Source organism: Mirounga angustirostris, unplaced genomic scaffold (assembly GCF_029215605.1).
Source record: "Mirounga angustirostris isolate CCGP_5_RB_7025 unplaced genomic scaffold, mMirAng1.0.hap1 SCAF_8, whole genome shotgun sequence".
NCBI lineage: Eukaryota > Metazoa > Chordata > Mammalia > Carnivora > Phocidae > Mirounga > Mirounga angustirostris.
Window position 1 is genome coordinate 64548410 of NW_026991716.1, and position 22486 is coordinate 64570895.

The 22486-nt window shown below is 37.1% G+C and overlaps 1 protein-coding gene across 3 annotated transcripts in view; it reads right to left on the reverse strand.

Annotated features, from left to right (window-relative positions):
* COL12A1 (collagen type XII alpha 1 chain) overlaps positions 1 to 22486 on the reverse strand; it is a 119036-nt gene that overhangs the window by 15888 nt on the left and 80662 nt on the right. For all 3 annotated transcript variants that reach the window (XM_064597777.1, XM_064597776.1, XM_064597779.1), the window contains 15 exons: positions 20686 to 20825; positions 19240 to 19363; positions 18923 to 19066; positions 17017 to 17181; positions 15632 to 15670; positions 15390 to 15528; positions 13150 to 13292; positions 12551 to 12660; positions 8645 to 8794; positions 6685 to 6762; positions 5264 to 5350; positions 3758 to 3811; positions 2503 to 2598; positions 1247 to 1300; positions 620 to 673 (listed from right to left, as the gene is read on the reverse strand). In XM_064597777.1, coding sequence (XP_064453847.1) covers positions 620 to 673; positions 1247 to 1300; positions 2503 to 2598; positions 3758 to 3811; positions 5264 to 5350; positions 6685 to 6762; positions 8645 to 8794; positions 12551 to 12660; positions 13150 to 13292; positions 15390 to 15528; positions 15632 to 15670; positions 17017 to 17181; positions 18923 to 19066; positions 19240 to 19363; positions 20686 to 20825 — 1577 coding nt within the window. The remainder of the gene's footprint in view (positions 1 to 619; positions 674 to 1246; positions 1301 to 2502; positions 2599 to 3757; positions 3812 to 5263; positions 5351 to 6684; positions 6763 to 8644; positions 8795 to 12550; positions 12661 to 13149; positions 13293 to 15389; positions 15529 to 15631; positions 15671 to 17016; positions 17182 to 18922; positions 19067 to 19239; positions 19364 to 20685; positions 20826 to 22486) is intronic.

Below are 22486 nucleotides of genomic sequence, written 5' to 3' on the forward strand. Positions count from 1 at the left end.
AAAAAAAGAACATAGAATTTATGTTCACTGTGCTTCTCATTACTTGTCCTAGAAAAGATGAGGTTTCCTGCACCAATTCCATCATAAATCAAGAGAACTCCAAAAGTTGCCACAAAGGAGCAAAATTCCTACTAAGTACCAGTTGTCTATCCCATCCTCAAGGTGTAAAAGTGGAATTTGAGTTCTACATGTGATAGAAAAGCTGTCCTGACTTCATAGAAAATGCCATGGAAATTAAGACTACTCTCAGAGTTACATAAGAGCTGCCTCATGAAAAGAACTTAATCTTAGGATTTAAAAGAATTTGTTAGGATCCTTGAGTCTCTTTCCAATCAGCTAACACTCCTTTTATGAACTTTTTTTCTGAATAGGATAGTTTTTTAAAATTCCCAAAATGAAAATTTCAAGGACCTGCCCAAAGTCCCGCCATTTTGTTTCATGGGACCTTGAGATTGATCTGGTGTCAGGTAGTCCACTGATACTAGTTCTTCAGCCTCCCACAAGACCTGTGAATCCTGCATCTCCAGCCATGAAGACTGAATTGTGGAGGGTTCTTAATTAATAGGCAACAATGTGATATCCTATCCAACATCATCAGAGCCTGCCCAAGATAACTTACTCTATCTCCTGGAGGTCCCATTGGTCCTGGTGGACCAGGTAATCCTGGGGTTCCCTACACAAAAGGAAACAAACAAGTGAAACGCTGTAATATAGTTCCTACGTGGGAAAAAACACTTTGTATTCTTCAAAATGCTTGAAAACAATTTCAGCGGGGGTGGGGGGGAGCGCCTGGGTGGCCCAGTCGGTTAAGCATCTGCCTTCGGCTCAGATCATGATCTCAGGGTCCTGGGATGGAGCCCTGCACTGGGCTCCCTGCTGAGTGGGGAGTCTGCTTCTCCCTCTCCCCCTGCCCCTCCCCCCACTCATGCGCATTCACTCTCTCTCTCTCTCTCAAGTAAATAAAATCTCTTAAAAAATATTTCAGGGGACTCTGAAAAGCAATAGAAAACCAGAACTAATCACAGTGCCCGCCATATAGTAGATGATTGTCAAGAAGCCGACACCTGAATTGAACAGCACAAACTTGACAACTAAGACCACAGGATGAAATGGAAATCATGGGAAGCCCATAGCCTGGCTTCTGCTCTGCTGCTTCACCCGGATTCACCTTTTGGGGCACTACAAGGGCAACTTTTCAAATGGCGCTTGACGAGGGAAAGAAAAGGCAACTTGAAGAACAACTCACTGTTCGGCCGGGAAGTCCTGGTTCTCCAGCATCACCTTTCATCCCCTGGCGCCCCTAGAACAGCAATGGGAAAACAGTCCTCAGGCATTTTACAGAGATTAAGTAAAAGGGGAAGACATGAGTCACTTCTGAAATCTCCATCACTTCATAAATCCAATATAAACACATTTTATATTGTGTAGGTGAATAAATCATTTTGGAGATTGATGCTCACTTTTTAAACTGTAAATGTTGTGTTCTGATTTCCACTTATTAGAGGATAATTTTATATAATTACGGGATGATATACCTACTACTTTAAAAGAACATAGTTTAACATATGGGGTTTTCACAGAAATAAAATTTGAAGGGAAAAAGCTATTTTTTATTTAATGTATCTAATTAGGTGCAATATTAATAGAAAGATAGTCAATCAATGAAAATTATGTTGTAACATAATTTTGGTCTTTATAACTACATGCTAGAAAGACATTGTTACAAAGGCCAAGTTGAATTAATTAAAACTGATTAATTTAATAATAGTAATAAGACAGGTAAAGGCCCCAAAACTCCCTTTTGGACAGAAGAAGCTAAAAGTAGATGTAGTCAACACTTTTGAGCGAGAAAGCCCTATCCCTCCACATGTTTCATTTCTAGCTATATCTGATATTGATTATTTTTCCTCTAAGTGCCAAAAAAATTTATCTGTTAAGGCATCTTAACAGGGAGTTTAGACTCAATTTTAAAACTATGCAATTATATCGTATGCTTATTCATCTACTGTATTTTTTTGTTTATTTTAAGGCACAGAAAAAATGGTAGTAGTTAAATAAAATATGAGTCTTAAAGGGTAAAAACCTTTTTGTAACTTCAGATTTGCATTTGGAACAAAAAGTCAACATTTTATTTAAAAGTTTTTTTAAGGAAGTAATGACCTAGATAAACAATGCAAGCTTGCCTTGAAATCATCAATATTAGCCACGAGCTTCCAAGGCTGAAAGTAATTTCAAAGCTTTCAGGATGTTGAAGGATAAATGCATCACCTATTACTTTTTAAAGGTCAAATTAGTGGCAATAATTTTATCTACACATTTATACATTACTACATACGCTATTTACATATCTGAAATTATAGTCATAGGAAGTTATCCCAATGACTAACCTTGTTGAGTTCCCAGAAAACTTTTGAGTTTGGCAAAATACAGTAAAAAATATTCCACTTCAACTTAATGTTAATCCACCATCCTCACTGAAATACAGAAAGCCTTCGTGCTTACTTGTTCTCCCGGAATAGAGAGTCCGTTGGGTCCCTGGGGACCTGGAGGACCCTGGGGGCCTGGAGGACCTGTGTCTCCACGAGGGCCAGGGGGCCCCTAAAACACACAGAGAGAAACAACCACAAAGTCATGTAATGACCTTCCAGGGCTAACATCCAATCAGAAGCTTATCATCATAACTCTAAGATATCAATCATATAATGTTTGTGAACATTTTAGAAACCTACACACCTATAAAAGCATTTATTAATACCATTCCTTTCTTCCCTTTATTACTCATTAAAGATCAGTTGAAAAGCACAATAACACTTTTCACCACAAGAGCACTTAAATTTCCAAAAGTCCCATTAGAAGTAGATTTTTAAAAGAAGTAAAACACACTGAATATGATACATTCATAGATTTATATTCATGAATTCATATGAGATCAAAGCTTGAATTTTGGTGGATTTCATTTAGTTTTAGCTAGTCCTGATTTCTCTTAGACTGGGCTTATTTCTGGGACTAATGTATATATGTAATGTGTATCAAGCAAGGAAATACAGATATCCACTAAGAAGATGCACTATGCTGGAGCTTCTTTGCAACGTGTCCAGGTGGAAAAGGTGAAAACTTGGAGTCGGGACCCTGGGTTAGCATCCCAGCCTCACCCTTTCCTAACTGGGTTAGATTATCATTAGTAATATTATGACAAAAAGTACACATTATCGTCATAATAGATTGCCCTAATAAGCTTGAGTTGGACCTGGTGGAAAGGGGTTGATGACCCCCAGTGAACGCATGCGTGGCCACTCAGTTCTTTCTCTGAGACAGGTGAAATAAAGAGCAGCACAACTGCTCCCAGCCCTCTCCAGGGTTCCAGCGGGACTCTGCTCCCTGTGGGTCTTCCTTCTGATGAATGCGTGACCGGCTCTGTGTCTCCGTGTTGCATGCAGCAGAACGTTCTGTGTCTCCGTGTTGCATGCAGCAGAACGTTCTGTGTCTCCGTGTTGCATGCAGCAGAACGTTCTTAGGTTCTTGGGCAGATTCCCTATGTGTAGTTCCTATGGGAGTGAGATGCCTTGGACAATTCTTTCTCTGGCTAGTCTAATTCATCGTCTTGACAATCAGAGACAAGGCCTAAGTATTTATATTGCCTAAAGCACACTACACTTGAACTAACTTGCTCAAGGTCTCATATCCCCTTAGTAGAAATTTGAACAATCAGACTTCAACATATACATGAAAATTTAAATGCGCTCTAAAATATACTTACAACTGCCCCACTGATTCCTCTTTCCCCTCTGGGACCTTTAGCACCAGGTCCTCCCTAAAATACATAGTAAGAACACATTTTAGGGTGACAATAAGGAAAGTAGGGAGAAGTTGATATATAGAAATTACTTCAAGAAGCAGGGCATTCTCTAGGCAATACTTCTATAGCTACCTTCAAAATATTGAAGTGAATATTACATGTCATATAAATATGTGGGGAAAGAGAATTTCAAAACCTTGTACATTTCAAGTGTCTCACTTTTATATTCTGAACTTTTCTTAATCATTAGCAAGTTCTGAAATTTATTTGAAAATTTGAAGTTTAATGGAAAAAAACAAGCATTACTTAAATACAGTAAGGAGAAAATTCTGTTTTGGAATTATATGAATGCATTCTTCAGAGAAATTAATATGCAAAAAGAAGAGTATCTTTAAACTCTCAGAATCTCAGAACATGTACTTTAGTAGCAGGAATTCAGAGTTCACTGAACAAAGAGAAAATAAATATGACAATGACATCCAATAGTATTATCTTATAATTAGAGGATAAAAAAACCCTTACTTCTCAAAAACATCTAAGTTATATCCAGGATATAATTTTATGATTACAAATATAAATCAGATAAGTCACTGTTAATAAAAAATAAATGAATGGTGGTAATTCCAGTGACATTTGATTCTATATGTGAGGAGCTGGTTTGTAATTAACCTAAAATCAATTTACATTATTTGCTATCACCCAAGTATGATAAAATTTGGTGTTCTGAGAATCTCTGAGCTTTTCCTACATTAATTAGCCATTTTCTTAAAAGAAGCCAATAGGCTTTAGAGGTATCCCTTCCATCCCACAAAACCATACCAGGTTAGATGCCGGATTGACAAAATCAAGGTGTTCCACACTGATTAGTGTAATCTATCACTGCAATCTTCAATGTTGTTCCTTGCACTTTCTTGGCCTCCCCACCCCCATGAGCAGACCTGGTCATAGACTTCTTCCTCCAGTTATTCCAAACCCCTATATTTTCACCTGGAGTTTATAATATCATCACATATGTAAATTTCCCTCCTTACATGTTATTCTCATGATATTTCTGCTACATAAAATATACATATCCTAGGTTCTAAACAAGTTGCTCTGGATCAGCCTTTCAACCATGGCTCCATAACATATATACAGGAAGCTTTTAGGAGATGGAAGAAATTTTCAAACTCATGTGATTATAGATGGAAACCCAGATTCACATCTTTAAGAGAAAAGCTCTTAAATACTAGCCAATATCATTCATTCCTGCATGACTGGAAAAGTGTGTGCAAATGTGTTCAAATTTCCTTCTTGATTTATTCCATTTCAGATCTCAAAACATACCACAAAAAATGGTCTACAATTTAGCTTGCTCTGTCCTAGAAAATACAGATGGCTGGAAGCATTTTATCCACTATATATTGGCCAAAAGATGATCACGTCGAAGATTTAGAGGAAAAGCTAGGACTGCTGCAGTTCCCTTACCGCAGGCCCGGGTGGACCTGGAGGTCCAACGCTGTCCTGTGTACATGTGCAAGCATTTGGAAGAGCAGGGCATTTTGCTTCATCTCTCTGAAATTTTGAAAAGCATATTTGCCTGTGAATTGAGATCAAAATGACTTCCAATCCTCCCCCCACCACACACATTTATCTTATATACACAAGGAAATCTGTTTCTCAACGTGAAGAAATAATTTGTATTTAGCATGACAAATAGTCTTATGTTGAATCTTGCTTTGGTCCTTTATGTCTTTATTTTTTGTTTTACTTTAGGAAACCTTAAATAACAAAGAAATGTTTACGAAACCACCACGGGGACCACTGGTAATTTAATACAATTTTCCCTAATCCAGTGTTAGAGAAATGCTGAGTAGCTCAGATATCAATACCATTTTATTTGGGGTAAATCTAAAATCTTTTCCAGGGACTACAGGGCCTTACATGTTCTGCAAACCAGCACCACCTTGCCCATCTCACTGCCTGCCCCCGTCCCTCCATTCATGTAGCTCCAGCCCCACTTTAATATTTCTCAGATATTCAGGGCACTTTGTGGCCTTAGGGCCTTTGCATGTACAGTCTACTCTGACTGGAATGCTGTTTCTCCCTTATCCATATTATCCGCTCCCTCGCTTCTTCAGGTCTCTGCTTAAACCTCACCTTATCACTGGGGGCTGACAGTACTCACCTGGCTCTCTATCCCTTCACCCTGATTTGCTTTGTATCATAGGACTTTCTACTTTGTAATGTAGTGTATAGCTACTTGTTAATTCTTTCTCTCCACCTTCCTTCCATTAGAATATTCACTTTTCACTGCTGTAGCCCAAGCACATAGAATTCTGCCTGGCTTATAATAAATAGGTGCTCAATAAGTATTTGCTGAATAAATAACACACATTCATCCTGTGGATGTATGCAGTTCATTGCTTGCCAAAAGAGTCCAATCCATCATTATGTTCAGCTTCGTACCTATTACCACTTAACAGATACAATGAGGGAAAATCATCATCTCACAAAGTAATATTGTTACGTCCACCATAAGCCTTGGATATCCACAGAGATCAGGGTTTATTCTGTAAAATGCTGATATTTTACAAGCAATAGGAGGGCTTTGTAATAAGTAGATTTATCAAACCCACTGACTCAGCAGGACTTTTCTAACTACACATAACCACTCTGGCCATTAGGGAGAATTTCCAGATGTGGTCTTGTGTATTCCTGGCTTTCAGAGGAGGGGTCATTGGCCTGAGCTGTGGTAGGGATGAGCATGCACATAATGCCTGTCCCTTAGCTCCATCCTGGAGATTCAGTTGCTGAGTGCTACTTTCTCTCCCGGACAATCTGCATCCACATCCCTTATTCCGGGAGGACTATTAAGACATGACACGATTCCATTCCATTTTACTTACCCTAGAGGGAATATCACAGCATCTATCTCGACTGGTCCACACCGGACTGCAGACAATATCAAAATTCTGGATTTGGAACTGCAAACAACCAACAGCAACATCAGCTAAAGATGCACGAAAAACATTTTATATTAACGTTTCCACATTTTAGCCTTTGCCAATTTCTCACAAAGACTCTCTCAAGGGTGAAAACCCTTGAGAGCAACGTGATCCTTACTTCATAAGGAAGGAACATAAAAACCTATGCCTGAGAGAAAGAGATATTAAGGCAAAATGCATATGTGAAATTCCCACTTCTGATTCACTTCCGTGGCTAAAATAAAATGCTTGATTGAGTTTTGTCTTTTTAAAGAGAACATTAATTGCTTTATTTAGGAATTAAGACTTTAATTAAGAATTTGAAGACTATACACATTTAAATCAACTTTTAAGAGTCCACCCTTGTAGAAAAATAACATTTTTTAAAAAGCCATTCCTCATTTATCCTGAAACTGATGCTTTTCTTTTCATAAATTCTTACCTGGGGGCTGACTAATAACTTTTATGATTACCCTCAGTTTAACTATTTCAATATAGTATATGTTTTCTATCTTTCTACATTTTAAAAATAAAGCTCCTTTGGTGAAAAGGCAAAGATTGCTTGGATATAGCCATCCTTTTATAAACCTGTTATAATTATTCTATGTAAAGAACAAATCCAATATTCAATAAAAAGTCTACGTATAAGCTTGTTGAATCACTGTTGTACACCTAAAAGTAACGTAACATTATGTGTCGCCTATACTTCAATAAAGAAAAATTAAAAAGTACACGCTAAGTGCTTGATAAATCTTAGTAATCATCACTATCATTGCTATTAATTTAGACAGTTAACCATATTAACTATTCTATTAATCTCTAAAAAAATTAAAAATTTAATTAAATTAAAAGTCCAGATGTTAATCACCATATATTAAGTTTGCACTAATTTTTTCTACATCGTGGAATAAAAACTTCACTTGTGAATCTAGGAGAAGGAAATCCAGTCCATGGAAGAAAGCTAAATTAAATAAATGCAATTAAAAAATAATAATAGAAGCCAAAGATGTTAACCTTGCTTTTAGAATAATATTATCATTGATGGACATTTAATATGAACTTAATTAGCCTGAGACAGTGAAAACTCTAAATTTAAAATTTTATTACTAGATAGCACTGTAAATACTTTTGGCATGCTTCTGCCTCAAACTTGAGCCAGTGCAAATTGTGAGTAATGCGGTCGGTCAGCTGGCTGCCCCACTACACCGATCTTCCTTCTGAGACAGACGGATGACTCCTCTGTGATAGAGCGTAGGCTCTATGACAGTGACAGCCCATGTCTGTGTCATTAAGCTACAAATGCTGAATGTCTTGATTGCCAAAATTTGTACTAACCATCGCTATCTTTGAAGAACAAAAAATGAGTTATTTTAGATTTCACTGATTATCCTGGCAACTATTTGTGTTGTACTCTCCAACTTGATCCTATTTCAAGATGACTACATGATGTTCCCTGGTGCCTTGACATCTTATTTTGTTTCTAGCAGTCAAGCACATTATTATGTTCTGTCAGTAGCGTATTTCCTCAATGTAATTTTTCAATGTTTCAGTCTAAGGAATTTGACAACTTAAAACTCATTGAGGGGGTACCTGGGTGGCTCAGTCAGTTAAGCATCTGCCTTCGGCTCAGGTCATGATCCCAGGGTCCTGGGATCGAGCCCCGCATCGGGCTCCCTTGCTCAGAGAGGAGTCTGCTTTTCCCTCTCCCTCTGCCCTTCCCCCCTGCTCATGCTCTCTGCCTCTCTCTCAAATAAATAAATAAAATCTTAAAAAAAACTCACTGAGAAAAACAAAAAAACAAAAAAACAACTCATGGATTATTTTTTAAATGTTATTGCAATCTTAACACAAGGTACCAAGGAAAAAAAAAAGGGTTACTTACTGTGGCTGATTTCCTCTCCCCTTTAAGAAGTTTTCCAAGAATTTCATAACCATCAGTTGTGATATTTCCGGCTTCCTTGATGTCTTTTTCTATGATTTCATAGCAGTCGATGTAAATCTTAACACTTTTTGAGGTCACTACAATATGAACCTAAAAGATCATTTGTTTCCATTATAAAATTTCTACCCCAAAAAACTTGGCTGACTTCTGCATTTTTCAGATCACAGGTTAAAAAATATGTTCTTTAAGTTACTCTTAACCCAAATCAAGTCTTGGACTAAAAATCCAAGAACCAGGTTGCAATGTCAATGTCATTTATTAACAACATCAAACTGAATGAGCCCTCATCCACATATACAGCATAATTTCCTATTTTCCCATATGTAACCTTACTGAGATGACCAGAGATGAGTAGTAGATGAAATGATTCCATTAACTATAAAGAACTATTCAAATACAAGTTATGAAATTATTAATATATTATTATATTCAGTAGAAAGGAGCTTCAAATGTCTTCCACTGGCTTTGCTAAATTCAATTTTTAATTTGTTACTCCCTAATCTCAGTCAAAAAGAACTTGCACACCATATAGATGCCTAACATAGTAAAGAATTAGCACATGTAGAAGTACAGAGATTTAGTTCTGGAAATCAACAGATACAAGATTCAATTTCCTTATAAGGAAAGAATCTTATGTTGATTTCTTATCTGATATTGAGGACACTCAGAATTTGAAATCTATTAGTGCAGATAATTAACAAAACATTTGTATTTCAACAATGTATAAAATGGTTGCAGGTAATCTTTTCATTTATAGTTATGCTCATAGTTTCCACTTATCACAGCACATATACTCAAGTAAGTACTTGATGATTACTTTGAAAAGTTTGGCTCCAAGTTAAAAGAAACAGAAATTCTCTTAAATGCTTTGAGTCAATAAGCATTAGGATAATCTCTGGAGATGTCTTTAAACAGTGAATATTTTTCCCATATAGAATCACCAGCAAAACACTAATTTAGTGCATCTATAAGTTTTAAGTGTGAATTACATATTGATTACTTTTATATAAAAGTGATACATAGTTTACTAAAAATAAATTTTAAATGTTCCTAAAACAATCATCTAATATTGAATTCAAGAAGAACATCATATATGCATTCTCAAGATATTTATTATCTAATAAGAACTAAAACTTGAGGTGCCTGGGTGGTTCAGTCAGTTAAGCGCCCAACTCTTGATCTCAGCTCAGATCTTGATCTCAGGGTCTTGAGTTCAAGCCCTGCATTGGGCTCCACACCCAGCTTAAAAAAAATTTATTTGTTGGCTCTTGTATGAACAAACTCAGGGCCAAAAATTCACAAAGTATTTGAAAAATCATAGTACCCCCAAAATTATCTCAAAATCAAAACTTTTAATTTGTAACAAAATTTTTCCAATTGTCAGTCAATACCAACCATTAAGAAACTCATGTTAAAAACATATTTTGCTACAATCTCTTCAGTATGTTTCATTACATTTTAAACACATTCATAGTAACATTTCAGAGTGGGCTCTTCATCTATAGACCACTGTCCCAAGTATTTAGGGACTATTTCCCAGTTGTGAAACATTTTTTGGTCACAGACAAGTAGAAAACAATAGGAACACTCTCATCAAATCATCTCCCTTCCCAAGCTCTGCCATTCCCTAAATCTTTATTTTTCATCTATTCCATTTTTTCTTCTTACTATAAACTTCTCACTTGGAACAGAGACACAAAAACTTGTCAAGAGAATCCTTAAGAAGCCATAGCTGTCTGCCGTTCCTTATTTAAGCTGTTTTAGCCTATCCACCCTCTCTTTCCCAGAGCCCCCTACATGTCATGTTCATTAATTTCTTGCTATCAGAGTACCACCCATTCTCATCCAAAAGACTGAAGAACTTTAGTTCCCAAATTAGATGTAAAATGAAAGAAAAGTGAATCTTTGGATCAGTAAAGAATGTAAATAGACAATAGTGACTGAATTTGGCACTTGAATTGATAAGTGAGAATAGGTTAAAAGAATGGGGTGGAGGAATGGAGGAGGAAAAAGAGCATAGTGAAACAGTAGAGGAGAAACTAAAAAAAAGAAAGGTCTGATGAAAAAAGAAGGTAGAGATTTGAGTAGACAAGAGAACTTGTCAGAAGGAAAAAGAAGAGGCATTACATAAAACCTAAGAACACAAATTCTATCAAGGCAAGCAAAGAAGGAAATGTCAAAAAAATTATCTTAATTTGTAATTAATGACTGTCACTACAGACTTCTGCAAAATACTGCCCTTTTTTCCTTAAGTAAAATGAAGTATTTGATGAAAGTTAGAAATTTAAAAATAATAGTTTTTAAGTTGTTATCAGTTGGCTCATAGAAGACTAAATTTCTAATAACTTCAGTGGTATGGAAGGAAAAATAAAATAGTTCTTTTTAGCAAGTACTCAAATGTAAGTTTAATAGGTGTATCAATGAGCCAAAAAAGTTCATAAGAACTTAGCCAAATTCAACATCTACTATCAGATAAGGAGCAGTTGAAGCTAATAATATCTGTCAAACTAGAATTTGCTTTCCTGGTGAGGCATTTATTTTACTGTACTTCATCATGGAAATCTGTAAACTGTTAAGTAGATATGCCATTATACTCAGAAATCTTTGTTTTTCTTCTTCTTCTTCTTCTTTTTTTTATGTTTCTCACTAATGCGCACATTGAAGCCACTTTGAGCTCCATGAGGAAAGTCCCTTGCCATCCCTGGCAAGAGTGATTCATCAATAAAAAAACATTCTGGGGGGCACCTGGGTGGCTCAGTTGGTTAAGCGACTGCCTTCGGCTCAGGTCATGATCCTGGAGTCCCTGGATCGAGTCCTGCATCGGGCTCCCTGCTCGGCAGGGAGCCTGCTTCTCCCCCTGACCCTCCCCCCTCTCTCTCAAATAAATAAATAAAATCTTTAAAAAAAAAAAAACATTCTGGAAAGAAACCAAGATTCTCAGGAGTAGAATCTGCAAGAAATCTAGCTGAACTATTCAAGTACAGGAAAGTTCAATTTTCGCTTGAGAATCAGACTGAACTGGAAATATTTTTCTTCTATGCACAAGGACTAATTTTCTGACTGCCATACTGTTGCCCAAGTGGTATTCCTCCTGTTAACTCAATCCATCGGATGAAGGAATACCATTAAAAAGACCATTCCTAACCTAAACAGTTCTTCTCATTTCTAATGCTCCCAACTTTAGTACTTAATGTGTCAATTAATCATTTTTTGATAGAAAGTCTATATTATCCTCTGATGCTGACATGCAAAAAACTAATGAAGATCAACAAGAATAGACGATCCCCTAAGAAGGCATCTTAGAACTTTTAATATTTTTTAGAGAATTCATAAGTGTGTTTATTGAAAAGTTAATCTCATAAATTTGTATATTAATTATTTTGGTAGATAATCATAACTTTTGGACTAGCATGTTTATAACTTTTCAATAAACAAGCAAGCAGAAGGAGCTTACTGTGTTCTCAAAAAGAATAATTTTATCAATTAAAATACAATCCACAAAAATTAAGCTTTTGAAATAAGATGACATAAAGGTTCACAATAAAATGGTAGGTAGAAAAAATAGGCATCCAATACTATATATACTACATGACTCATATTTTGAAAGGATATTAGCACTGAAAATATATCAAAATGTTAGTACTAGTTATCTCTTTATTAGTAGAATTATTGTTTTATTTTAAATATTCTTGAATTAATCAAATCCTCTAAAATAAGATTTTGTTCTTAAAAGACATAGCTATGTTTCTACCAATTTAACCTGACATTTTAATAAATTATACATTAGTTTTAATTTTTAAGTCATATTATTTTTCTATAACAAAACAGATAATTTTATGTTTTTACCTTGTGAAAACTTCCATAAAATAATGTCTTCACTTCATCTGTGTCAAATGTAACAGTTTGCACCTCACCTCTTGTATCCTTGTTAAAGAATGATAAGGTCTTGCTAGAAGCTGTAACCAACACGTAATTGTTATTAAATCACACACGTATGCTTTATGTTGAAAGTATTAACAAATAACATCTGCTGTAGAGATTTCTAAAATATTCAATCATTTAGGTTGAGATAAAATGTAATTAGAATATTTACTGATATATTTTTAAAACTTTAAACATAAAAGCATATATCAAGTAAATATATATATATTCAGAAGGTTCTTAAAGAGACAGAAAGAGAAAACATAATCAAAAATATGTATGCATGTGCCTTAGTATAAGATAAAAATCCTGGGGCGCCTGGGTGGTTCAGTCATTAAGCGTCTGCCTTCGGCTCAGGTCATGATCCCAGGGTCCTGGGATCGAGCCCGCATCGGGCTCCCTCCTCCGCGGGAAGCCTGCTTCTCCCTCTCCCACTCCCCCTGCTTTCACTATCTCTCTCTCTGTCAAATAAATAAATAAAATCTTTAAAAAAAATTAAAAAAAAAAAAGATAAAAATCCTTACGATCCGCAATCACTCCAACTTGTGGTTTGTAGTCTCTATCTGTGATTTGCCAAATTGCAAAAGGGTCACTGGGAGTTTCTGGGAGAAGTCTGAACAATAATATAATCGTGTAGGAAGAAGGGAGTCCATTTGGATGTAGATCTCTGTTGGATAAAACATAAATGATTAATTAGTTAATAAGGATTTCTCACCAGAAATAGAGGATATTTTAAATATTTGTAGGATAACCCCATTATCGGTAGTATTAGAATCCATTCATAATAATCTGGTTACATATGAGAGGAGGAAAAATTTAGGAAACACATCAAAAGAACACACATTAAAGATCTATTATGTAAATAGATTATTTACAATCTGCTAAGGGCACAAAAGTCTGGGAAATTGCCCAATGGTCTTTCATCCTACTGTTAAAAACTGTTGATATCCTGTTAATTTTTTCTAGACACAAAGATGATTATAAAATTACATAATAATTTTAGAATGATAAACATTATATCTATGGATGTAATTTAAAGAGAATGAATCTTACTTAATTCCCAATGTCAAAGGTATGAGATCATAAGTCATATGGCTTAAGGTTTTAATTTCTCCTTCCCTATCTCTAATCATTTTTACACTTCCAAATTCCTCCCTTGAAATCAAATAAATCACATAATCTCCAGAAGCTCACATGTTCCCAAAAATAAAACCAGTAATAAATGTTAAAGCCATGTACATGTGCAAACGTTTAGTGATGATAAAGGATGTGATTCAATTAAAAGGAAGTGTTTCTTGGCTCTAAGACTATTAGACAAAACATGTGGTCCCGTGTGTTCTTCCAGAGTTGAGTCAGTCATTGTTCTGGGGGAGCCTTTGAAGCAGGATTGATGGGTTTCTGTCTGAGACCATTTAATAATACTTTCTTCCTGAAGGTAGCAAAAAGGCTTTATCAGCTCTTAGACAGAAAAGAAGCTATTCCTCCACAAACTTTGACAGAGGGCACAGAATGTCTCTTGAAGTTTCATGTCCCAGTATCACACCACTCGTGCCTCTGGAATACCATGCTGCCCTGCTTCTTAAAACATGTGTTCTGGGCAAGCTGACACAATGTCTTTTGTATGTGCAAAAACCCACTATCTTCATAATAATCCATATTAAAAATATTATCTTCTCCATATTAATTCATCTCTCTCCCAATCCATTTTTCTCCTTCCTCAGTTAGTGAGTACTTATGAAAAACTTTTAATTGCATTTATGCTTCTTTCTTTCAGCTTCTTTCAGCCACAAGTTCTGACTCTTGAGAACACAGTAGGCTGTCGTAAGTTAAAATGTAGGAATCATATCTTGTGGTGACTGAAAGTTAAACACTGGGTATTAAGGTTCACTGACAAACCTAAAGCTGCGAACCAACATGGTTAACCATAAAAGAGTTAGGAACTTCCAGTGTGGTCAAACTACAACAATATGATCTGTGCTTTCTTAAAAGAAATTAGCTTTGGTTTTAGTCTGAATTTTCCATCAGCTTTCCCAAAGCATTTCAAATTTCAGACATCATTTTCTGGCCCTGCCCTAAGATTCTGAAGGCTTTATTTCTTCTTGTTCTTTTCTCTCCATAAGCTGCCAAACACACATTTTCAACATTAAAGTGTTTTAATTCTAATGAATAAAAAAATACATATTTTAGTTATGATACCCAGGTGCAAACTTTCATGAAGTAAAGTAACAACAGCTAGAGCTAACCCAACAGATTGCCAGAGCCCTGGCCAATAAAAACTAACCACTGCCTGTCTGATCTTGGACAAGCAAAACTGCCACAATATTTCATCTTCTGGAGATCTGAAACACTAAAAAGAACGTCGGCTCGCTCGCATTCTGCACTTATTCCATTCAGTCCCTCTGCACCACAGGGAGAAATGTTCAAAATAATTAGTTGCCTTCCTGTTTAAACAGCCTCCCTTCGAAGAAGCCTTAAATCTACAATCCTAGCCTTAAATCCTAAAAGGTCCGTAATCCATAATAATACAGAACCAGATGACATTCTTGGGCCTGCGAATAGCAAGGCTTGAGTCCTAGTCTCCTGTGGGACCTGATGGAAGACACTTAACCCGACTGTATTTAAGGAAACTAAACTAAATCATCCATAAAGAGACTGCTGACAATTCTAAAGCTTCTTGCTTTTAAGAAGTCAGCACAATTCTAAGAACCTCAGGAAAGTGTCAGGCCCATTATAAGAAAAGGAACCTTCTAGTTGTCACACTTACACCGTAGGCTGATTCACAAAGGCATTCTTCTGAAGCTTGTAAGCTGAGTAGCTGGGGAAAGACCCTGACTCCAAAGAGACTCCTGGTACAGAAGCAAAATTCTTTTCCGTCAGGTTGTATGCTTCCAGCATCTTAAAACCTTTACAACAAAAAAAAGAAAAACAAATATTGAAATGAGGTTATTTTAATGATTTTATTGCCTAAATCCTGAAATAAATTAGTTCAAGGGTATAAACGCTTACCTGGTGAGGTGTAGCCATCCAAATAAATGAGAGGACAACCTGCAATGTACAGTGCTCTTTAAGTACGATTCACAAACATGAAATACAAACATTGTATATGCACAGAAGTCAGCTCTGTACATGTACCAAGTAATTGTTCATTCATTTATAAAAAATAACACCAATCTACCCTTTTATATGTTATTTTTTGCACACTTCCTTTGTGTGGTAGAAATTCTCATACCGACTAGTACAATCAATGTTTTCTCCTTTAATTCTCCAGCCCAAGTGGGCATTTTACAGTGTTCTTATGAATAGTAAAACAGAATGAAAGGATTTTAATAGAGAATGCAATAAGTTAAAATAGAAGTAAAAAGAATTAAATTTTCAGATGTTCCTCAGTAGATGAAAGAAGCTTTCTCCCAGGGGATTTTAAATGTATGCAAAGGCAGGAGGAGTTTGCCCCTATTCAGCCATCTTTGACATGCCGCCAAGCCTCATGTTGGCCACCAAACATCACCTAACAGTGACAAGTGTGCCATAGTTTTCACCCTGAACCCCCAGAGCCAGGGTTACCAGGGGATGGCTTTCAGGATCCCCTGCAGTACAAGGGAGACAACAGTACATCCAGACCCACTTCCCCAGCGCAGCTCCATTCCGAGCTTCAGCGTAAGCTCTCACAGTAAACCACGGCCATTTGTTGACTACTGCCACCTTGACCTGGAGTTCTGAGTTTTTAGTAATGCTTAATAGGGGGAAATATAACACTTGTAAAGTATAGCCCTTCCTAGGACTAGGGGTCTATACTAGCCACAGAACTGTCTCCATAATATAATATCCCAAGAATCAGCACTTATAGATGGGGAAGAGGATAAATTGACTTAAATAATTAATCTTTGGTCCTTCACTGTATTTTAAAAACTGAACTTGAAGTCTTGGCAAAAAATAAAAACTCTACACCCAAAAAAACAAATGAGAACCAAGTGCATTTCTATGGAGTGCACATGCAAACGTCAGTGTTTTCATTGCTCCCTTGAAGCACGGATGTTTACAGAACAAATACCAATTGATTACTAACAGGGAAAACCTTCATCTTACAGAAATGCGTTTCTAAGCTGAAGATTAATTTACTCAAATGTCATAGCATCGGGATGGTGGGAAAAGGGTATGTTAAAACATTTCATTTCCATACAAGGAATATTACATCGTCAGGGCTAAAAGTGGACCTCTGACAAACACACATTTAGCACGATCTCAATAGGAACAATGATTCATCAGATTCCCAAGTGATTTCCCTGGGATCTATTTATGCACAGACTTGATCCCATATAGGACAGACAGTTGTCCACTAAGTTGTTATCTTCCAAAACTGGTGAGATTGTGGATCCATTTGGACCAGGACTTACTTGAAGTGGCAGTTTCACAGACAAATGTAATGAGGTTGTCCTCAATCTTCTCAAAAGATTCAAAGTCATCAACAATGAACACGTGCCGTTCGCTTGGTTTGCTGGCGATGTTGGCAAGCTCGTTGTAGTCAACGTCAGCCACGCCAACTACAAAGACACTGAACCCTGCAAAGCAGTGTTTATAGAGTGAATTACAGATCCCTTTTTCTGTCCTTTGTTGTTTCAGCAATTCAAAATAAAATCTTTTCAGAAATGATGCTGGATTTTCTCAATAGATGCAGCAAGTCCTTTTAATTGACATAAACTCTCTTTAATAAACAGGTACTTTTTCCAGGTCTTCCTATTTTCTGGCTTAGAAAACTCAACTAATTGGGTTTCCTAAAATAAAATCCTAACAATTAAGAGAAGCACATTTTAACAGCAGCAAGTCTTATTGTGGTGCACGTTTCCTTCCAGAGACCCCCAGTCCTAATATACCCATCTATTCTACAGCTCTCTTAGGCACCGTTAACATTTTAAGCTTATGTGATTCAGAAACCAAGAATGGGCTCATATTATTTTATTTTATTTCTTTAAAGATTTTATTTATTTATTTAACAGAGAGAGAGAGAGACAGCGAGAGAGGGAACACAAGCAAGGGGGAGTGGGAGAGGGAGAAGCAGGCTTCCTGCCGATCAGGAAGCCTGATGCGGGGCCTGATCCTGGGACTCTGGGATCATGACCTGAGCCGAAGGCAGATGCTTAACCGACTGAGCCACCCAGGTGCCCCAAGAATGGGCTCATTTTAAAATTTGAGTTCTTGAAACTGATATTCTCAACAAACTCAGGCTCAAAGGCAGCACTCTAGCCACTTGCAAAATGGAGTTGACAATTCCCACTGGCAATAAACTTTCATTTATGTAGGCTAATACAAATAAACAAAGACTTCACTCCAAAAGCTTAATTTGAAAGTAGAAAAAATAGACTATATAAGAAATTAGTTCTCTAACAAGATATGAATAAGGTAACTTGAGCAAGTATTCATAACCCCAAACTTAAATCAGCCAAAAGCCCAAAATATGTGGATATCTTCTTAAAGTGTGTAACATAAAGGCAAAAATTTATTAAAAAAAAAAGTCAGTGCAAAGAACAATCTGTATTGAAAGAAGACAGTATGCCTTAGCAGTAATCATGACTCATACTTTTAGCCAAAGAATCCTGTATGTCCAGATGACAAATTCCATATAACAAATTGTTTTGTAATTTACTACAATAGGTCATGCACAAAATAGAATTCGCTCCAAAATATGTTAACCTTGGACTCTGCCTGGGGGTTGGGAATCGGGAGTGTGGAGGGTGTGAATGCAAGTACTGGTAAGACCTCATTTCATCTCTAGTAATCCTAAAAAATGAATGCAATGGGCAGTGTTGCCAGGAGGCTCTCAGGGTATTTGATTTTTCAAGGTCGACCCCAAAGATGTCTTCCTGAGGCCTCACTACACCTCTTTTCAGCAATCTGCATCGGGTCTGCATCTGCAAGGACGTGCTAAAGCTAAAGGCTTCCCTATGCTTCTCCTTGCATGGGGACCCAGCACCAAAATTCATGTCCGCTGTGGCATGAAGCCTATTCTAGGAGCATTCTCTTACTGCATTCTGTAGCCTTCCAGCCACTACGGGGAAGGTAGATTTGCTCTTTTACACACCCCGAGTCACATCTTCAACGAAGATATATACCATGTCCTTTTGGAGCAATTACTAAACCATCCATGATTAAATATAAACCAACATTTCAAGGGTACGGAGTCCAGAGTAAAGCAGGAACAATAAAGTAAAAGCAGCAGTTTCATCTTTTGCAATCATTCCTCAACATGCAGAACATGTGAAGATAATGAGTGCAATCACTAGGCATCAAACTGCCCGTGCTTACCTGACTGCTGGATGACCAAAGCCGCCTTCTTGACCTCATCCTGTGACCGACCGTCTGTGACCACAACCAGCACCTTGGGGACATTCTTCCTCATGCCACTCTCCCAGGTCAAGACCTTCTCCTTGATAAATGTGAGAGCCTTGCCTATAGAGTGTGGCATGGAACATTTTAGTGTCAGTTCTGTGAAAACTATCCAAGTGCCATTAGTCACACTCAACTGATAGGAATCTGAATAATGAAATGTGATAGCACACTCAGTTCTACCACTCCCCACACTTTGGAGAGTGAAGGTCTACGTACACTTCGATTAACTGTACCTGTCCTTGTGTTGCCTCCCCGGTACCTAATATTCTGGAGGGCCCCCAGGGCTTGGGCCTTGTCATTGTACGTGTTCAGCTTGAACTCAGACTTGACCTCGTCACTGTACTGCACAAATGAGACCTGAAAGGAAATGTGGTCGGTGATGAGGTTAAGATGCCTCTTTTTATATTTTAATTTTCCAGTGGCCCCTCCTGGTGTCAGTGTCTTAGATCTGACAGAATATTATAAGCTCTTTATAGCTAATGTTATAACACTGACACTATTGTCTCATTAAATTCTCTCATTTTTACTCTGCGATGAAATTGTCGATAATATTAACATTGTAAATATCCTGTATTCACATGGTATCCACAACCTTTCTCTAGGATGTAGGAAGGGATGGGCAAAGCTAGGGAAGAGTGAGGTCCCAGGATTAGAAATGAGAACACACCATCTTGAGCTCAAATGTCAGCGAAGCAATTGGTTCTCAGTCAACTGCTTCTTCTCGTTAACTGCATCCACTCTTCATGGTAATACTAAAATGTTGCCTATGTGATAATAATCAGCACTCACTGCAAGTGTAGTAACAGTATGATTAACTGGACAGAGTACAGGCTTCGTAGTCAGAATTCAAATCCTGGTTCTGCCAATTGGTAGCCATGTGACACAGGGCAAGTTCTCTGCATCTCTGGGCTTTTGTTTCCATATCAGTAAAATGGAGACAATTATACTTACTTTCTAGAGTTGTTTTAAGGACTGATAATCATGTATAGATAGTAGCTGGTACATAGAAGTTAATAAAATACAGTACTTATTTTTTTACTCTTTACTAGAAATCTCAATTTCTAAAAGGATGAAAAAGATGGCTTGGTTGCTAATCCATTAAATTAAGACTATAACTAGCTTGAATTTTTACTCTTCTTGGGTTGGAAAAATGTTCCCAGGATTATTTGGGGATTTGAAATTTAGTATATTCCATAAAAGAAGAAGTGATTTGTTTATGAAATTATTTGTGGCTTATGTCAAAATCTCTTATTTTCATAATCTAAGATGCCACAATGACCAAGTACGAAATGCCGCACACCCACTCCAGTCACTATTCATCACTGAGTCCTCTAACTTCACTGGGTATGACAATCATAATGCATTTAATTTCCAGAACATTAGATGACCTTTTATGGAAATGTATCATCATCAGAAGTCTTAAGCAGGAAGTCAGAATAGGAATGCCCTAAACTCTTCAAAAGGAGAATCATCTAGCCAAGAGAATACCTAGAGGAGGGTTTATTTTTCTATTTGCCATTTATACCCAACTCCTTCCCAAAAATTCATGTGTCAAGAAAATAGTAAATAACAAAAGTTAGAACATAGTTTATACTGAAAAGCCTTTCTACTTACAAACAAATATCCAACGAAACAGCAAGACATTACAAACGAATAGCCACCAATGAAACAGTACCCACCTGAATTCCAGCAGGACTGATTTCATCAAAGGCTCCCACAGTATTGAAGATGAATTTTACAACTTTGTTAAAATTATCATCCCCGATACTCCAGGAGGCATCAGTCAAGAATACAATATCTGCCTTGGCCCCTTTGCATACTGGGGAAAAAAAAAAAAAACAGAGAAACCCCAAATCTCATGAATTTTTTCATTCAAATGAAGTTACAAAACCAAGAAATGTAGCCTAAAACCCCACTACTCAAGGTGTAGTTCAGCAGCAGCAGCAGCATCTCCTGGGAGCTTCTTAGAAATGCAGAATCCTTGGCCCTACCCCAGCCTCCTGGGTCCGATTAACAACAACAAGATACCCGGACAAATCACAGGCACAATGAAGTTTGAGAAGCACTAGTCTAACTGGCCCTCAATTTCTGCTCTGGAATTACTCCATCTGTTTAGATCCATTATGCAAATATATGTTCTTTCCTCGTGGAACTGTTCAAGTGACTTCAAACAAGAGAAGAGGAGGAAATCAAATGAAAAGCAATGATGTCCAGAATTTGAGAATAGCCATCAGTGGGTATAAGATTTTGTGTATAATTAGCGAAGATTTGGTGCAAATAAGGTGTCTTTTCATTTTTTTTTTTTAAGATTTTATTTATTCATTTGAGAGAGAATGAGATAGAGAGAGCATGAGAGGGGGGAGGGTCAGAGAGAGAAGCAGACTCCCTGCCGAGCAGGGACCCCAATGTGGGACTCGATCCAGGGACTCCAGGATCATGACCTGAGCCGAAGGCAGTCGCTTAACCGACTGAGCCACCCAGGCGCCCTCATGTATTTCTTTTCTTTTTTTTTCTTTCTTTCTTTTTTTTTTTTTTAAGATTTTATTTATTTATTTGAGAGAGAGAGAATGAGAGACAGAGAGCATGAAAGGGAGGAGGGTCAGAGGGAGAAGCAGACTCCCCGCCGAGCAGGGAGCCCAATGTGGGACTCGATCCCAGGACTCCAGGATCATGACCTGAGCCGAAGGCAGTCGCTTAACCGACTGAACCACCCAGGCGCCCTCATGTTTTCTTTTCTTTTCTTTTCTTTCTTTCTTTTTTTTTTTTTTTTTAAGATTTTATTTATTTATTTGAGAGAGAGAGAATGAGAGACAGAGAGCATGAAAGGGAGGAGGGTCAGAGGGAGAAGCAGACTCCTTGCCGAGCAGGGAGCCCGATGCGGGACTCGATCCTGGGACTCCAGGATCATGACCTGAGCCGAAGGCAGTCGCTTAACCGACTGAACCACCCAGGCGCCCAGGTGTCTTTTCATTTTAAATTAGGCCACTAGAATTATAGGGAGGGAAGAAAGGGAAGGAATAAAACAATGTCTTTGATTTGAATTTTCAGACTTGGAGGGTTAAAAAAAATTAAAATTTTAGTATATAAAAACCTAACATGTAGAATATACAGCACCAGCAGTGAATCCTAATGTAAACTGTGGACTGTGGATGAAAATGATGTGCCAATGTAGACTCATGGATTGTAACAAATGCACCACTCTGGTGCTGGATGTTGACGCCCGGGGAGCCAGTCTAATTTAAAGAAACCCATTATTATTTTACCTTATAATAACACTATTTGCCCTGTATAATATTATTTTATCCTATAAGAATACACTCTTAATTTTTAGTTTTATTTATTTAATAGGTGTAATAAAGTTGTAGCATTCTAGAACCTTCTAAGACAAAAGAAAAATGTTTTTAAAATCTGAAGCTCTTTCAATTAAATGCTGGAAACAGAATGTGGGAAAAAGAATAAACCAGTACTTAATTAGCTTAA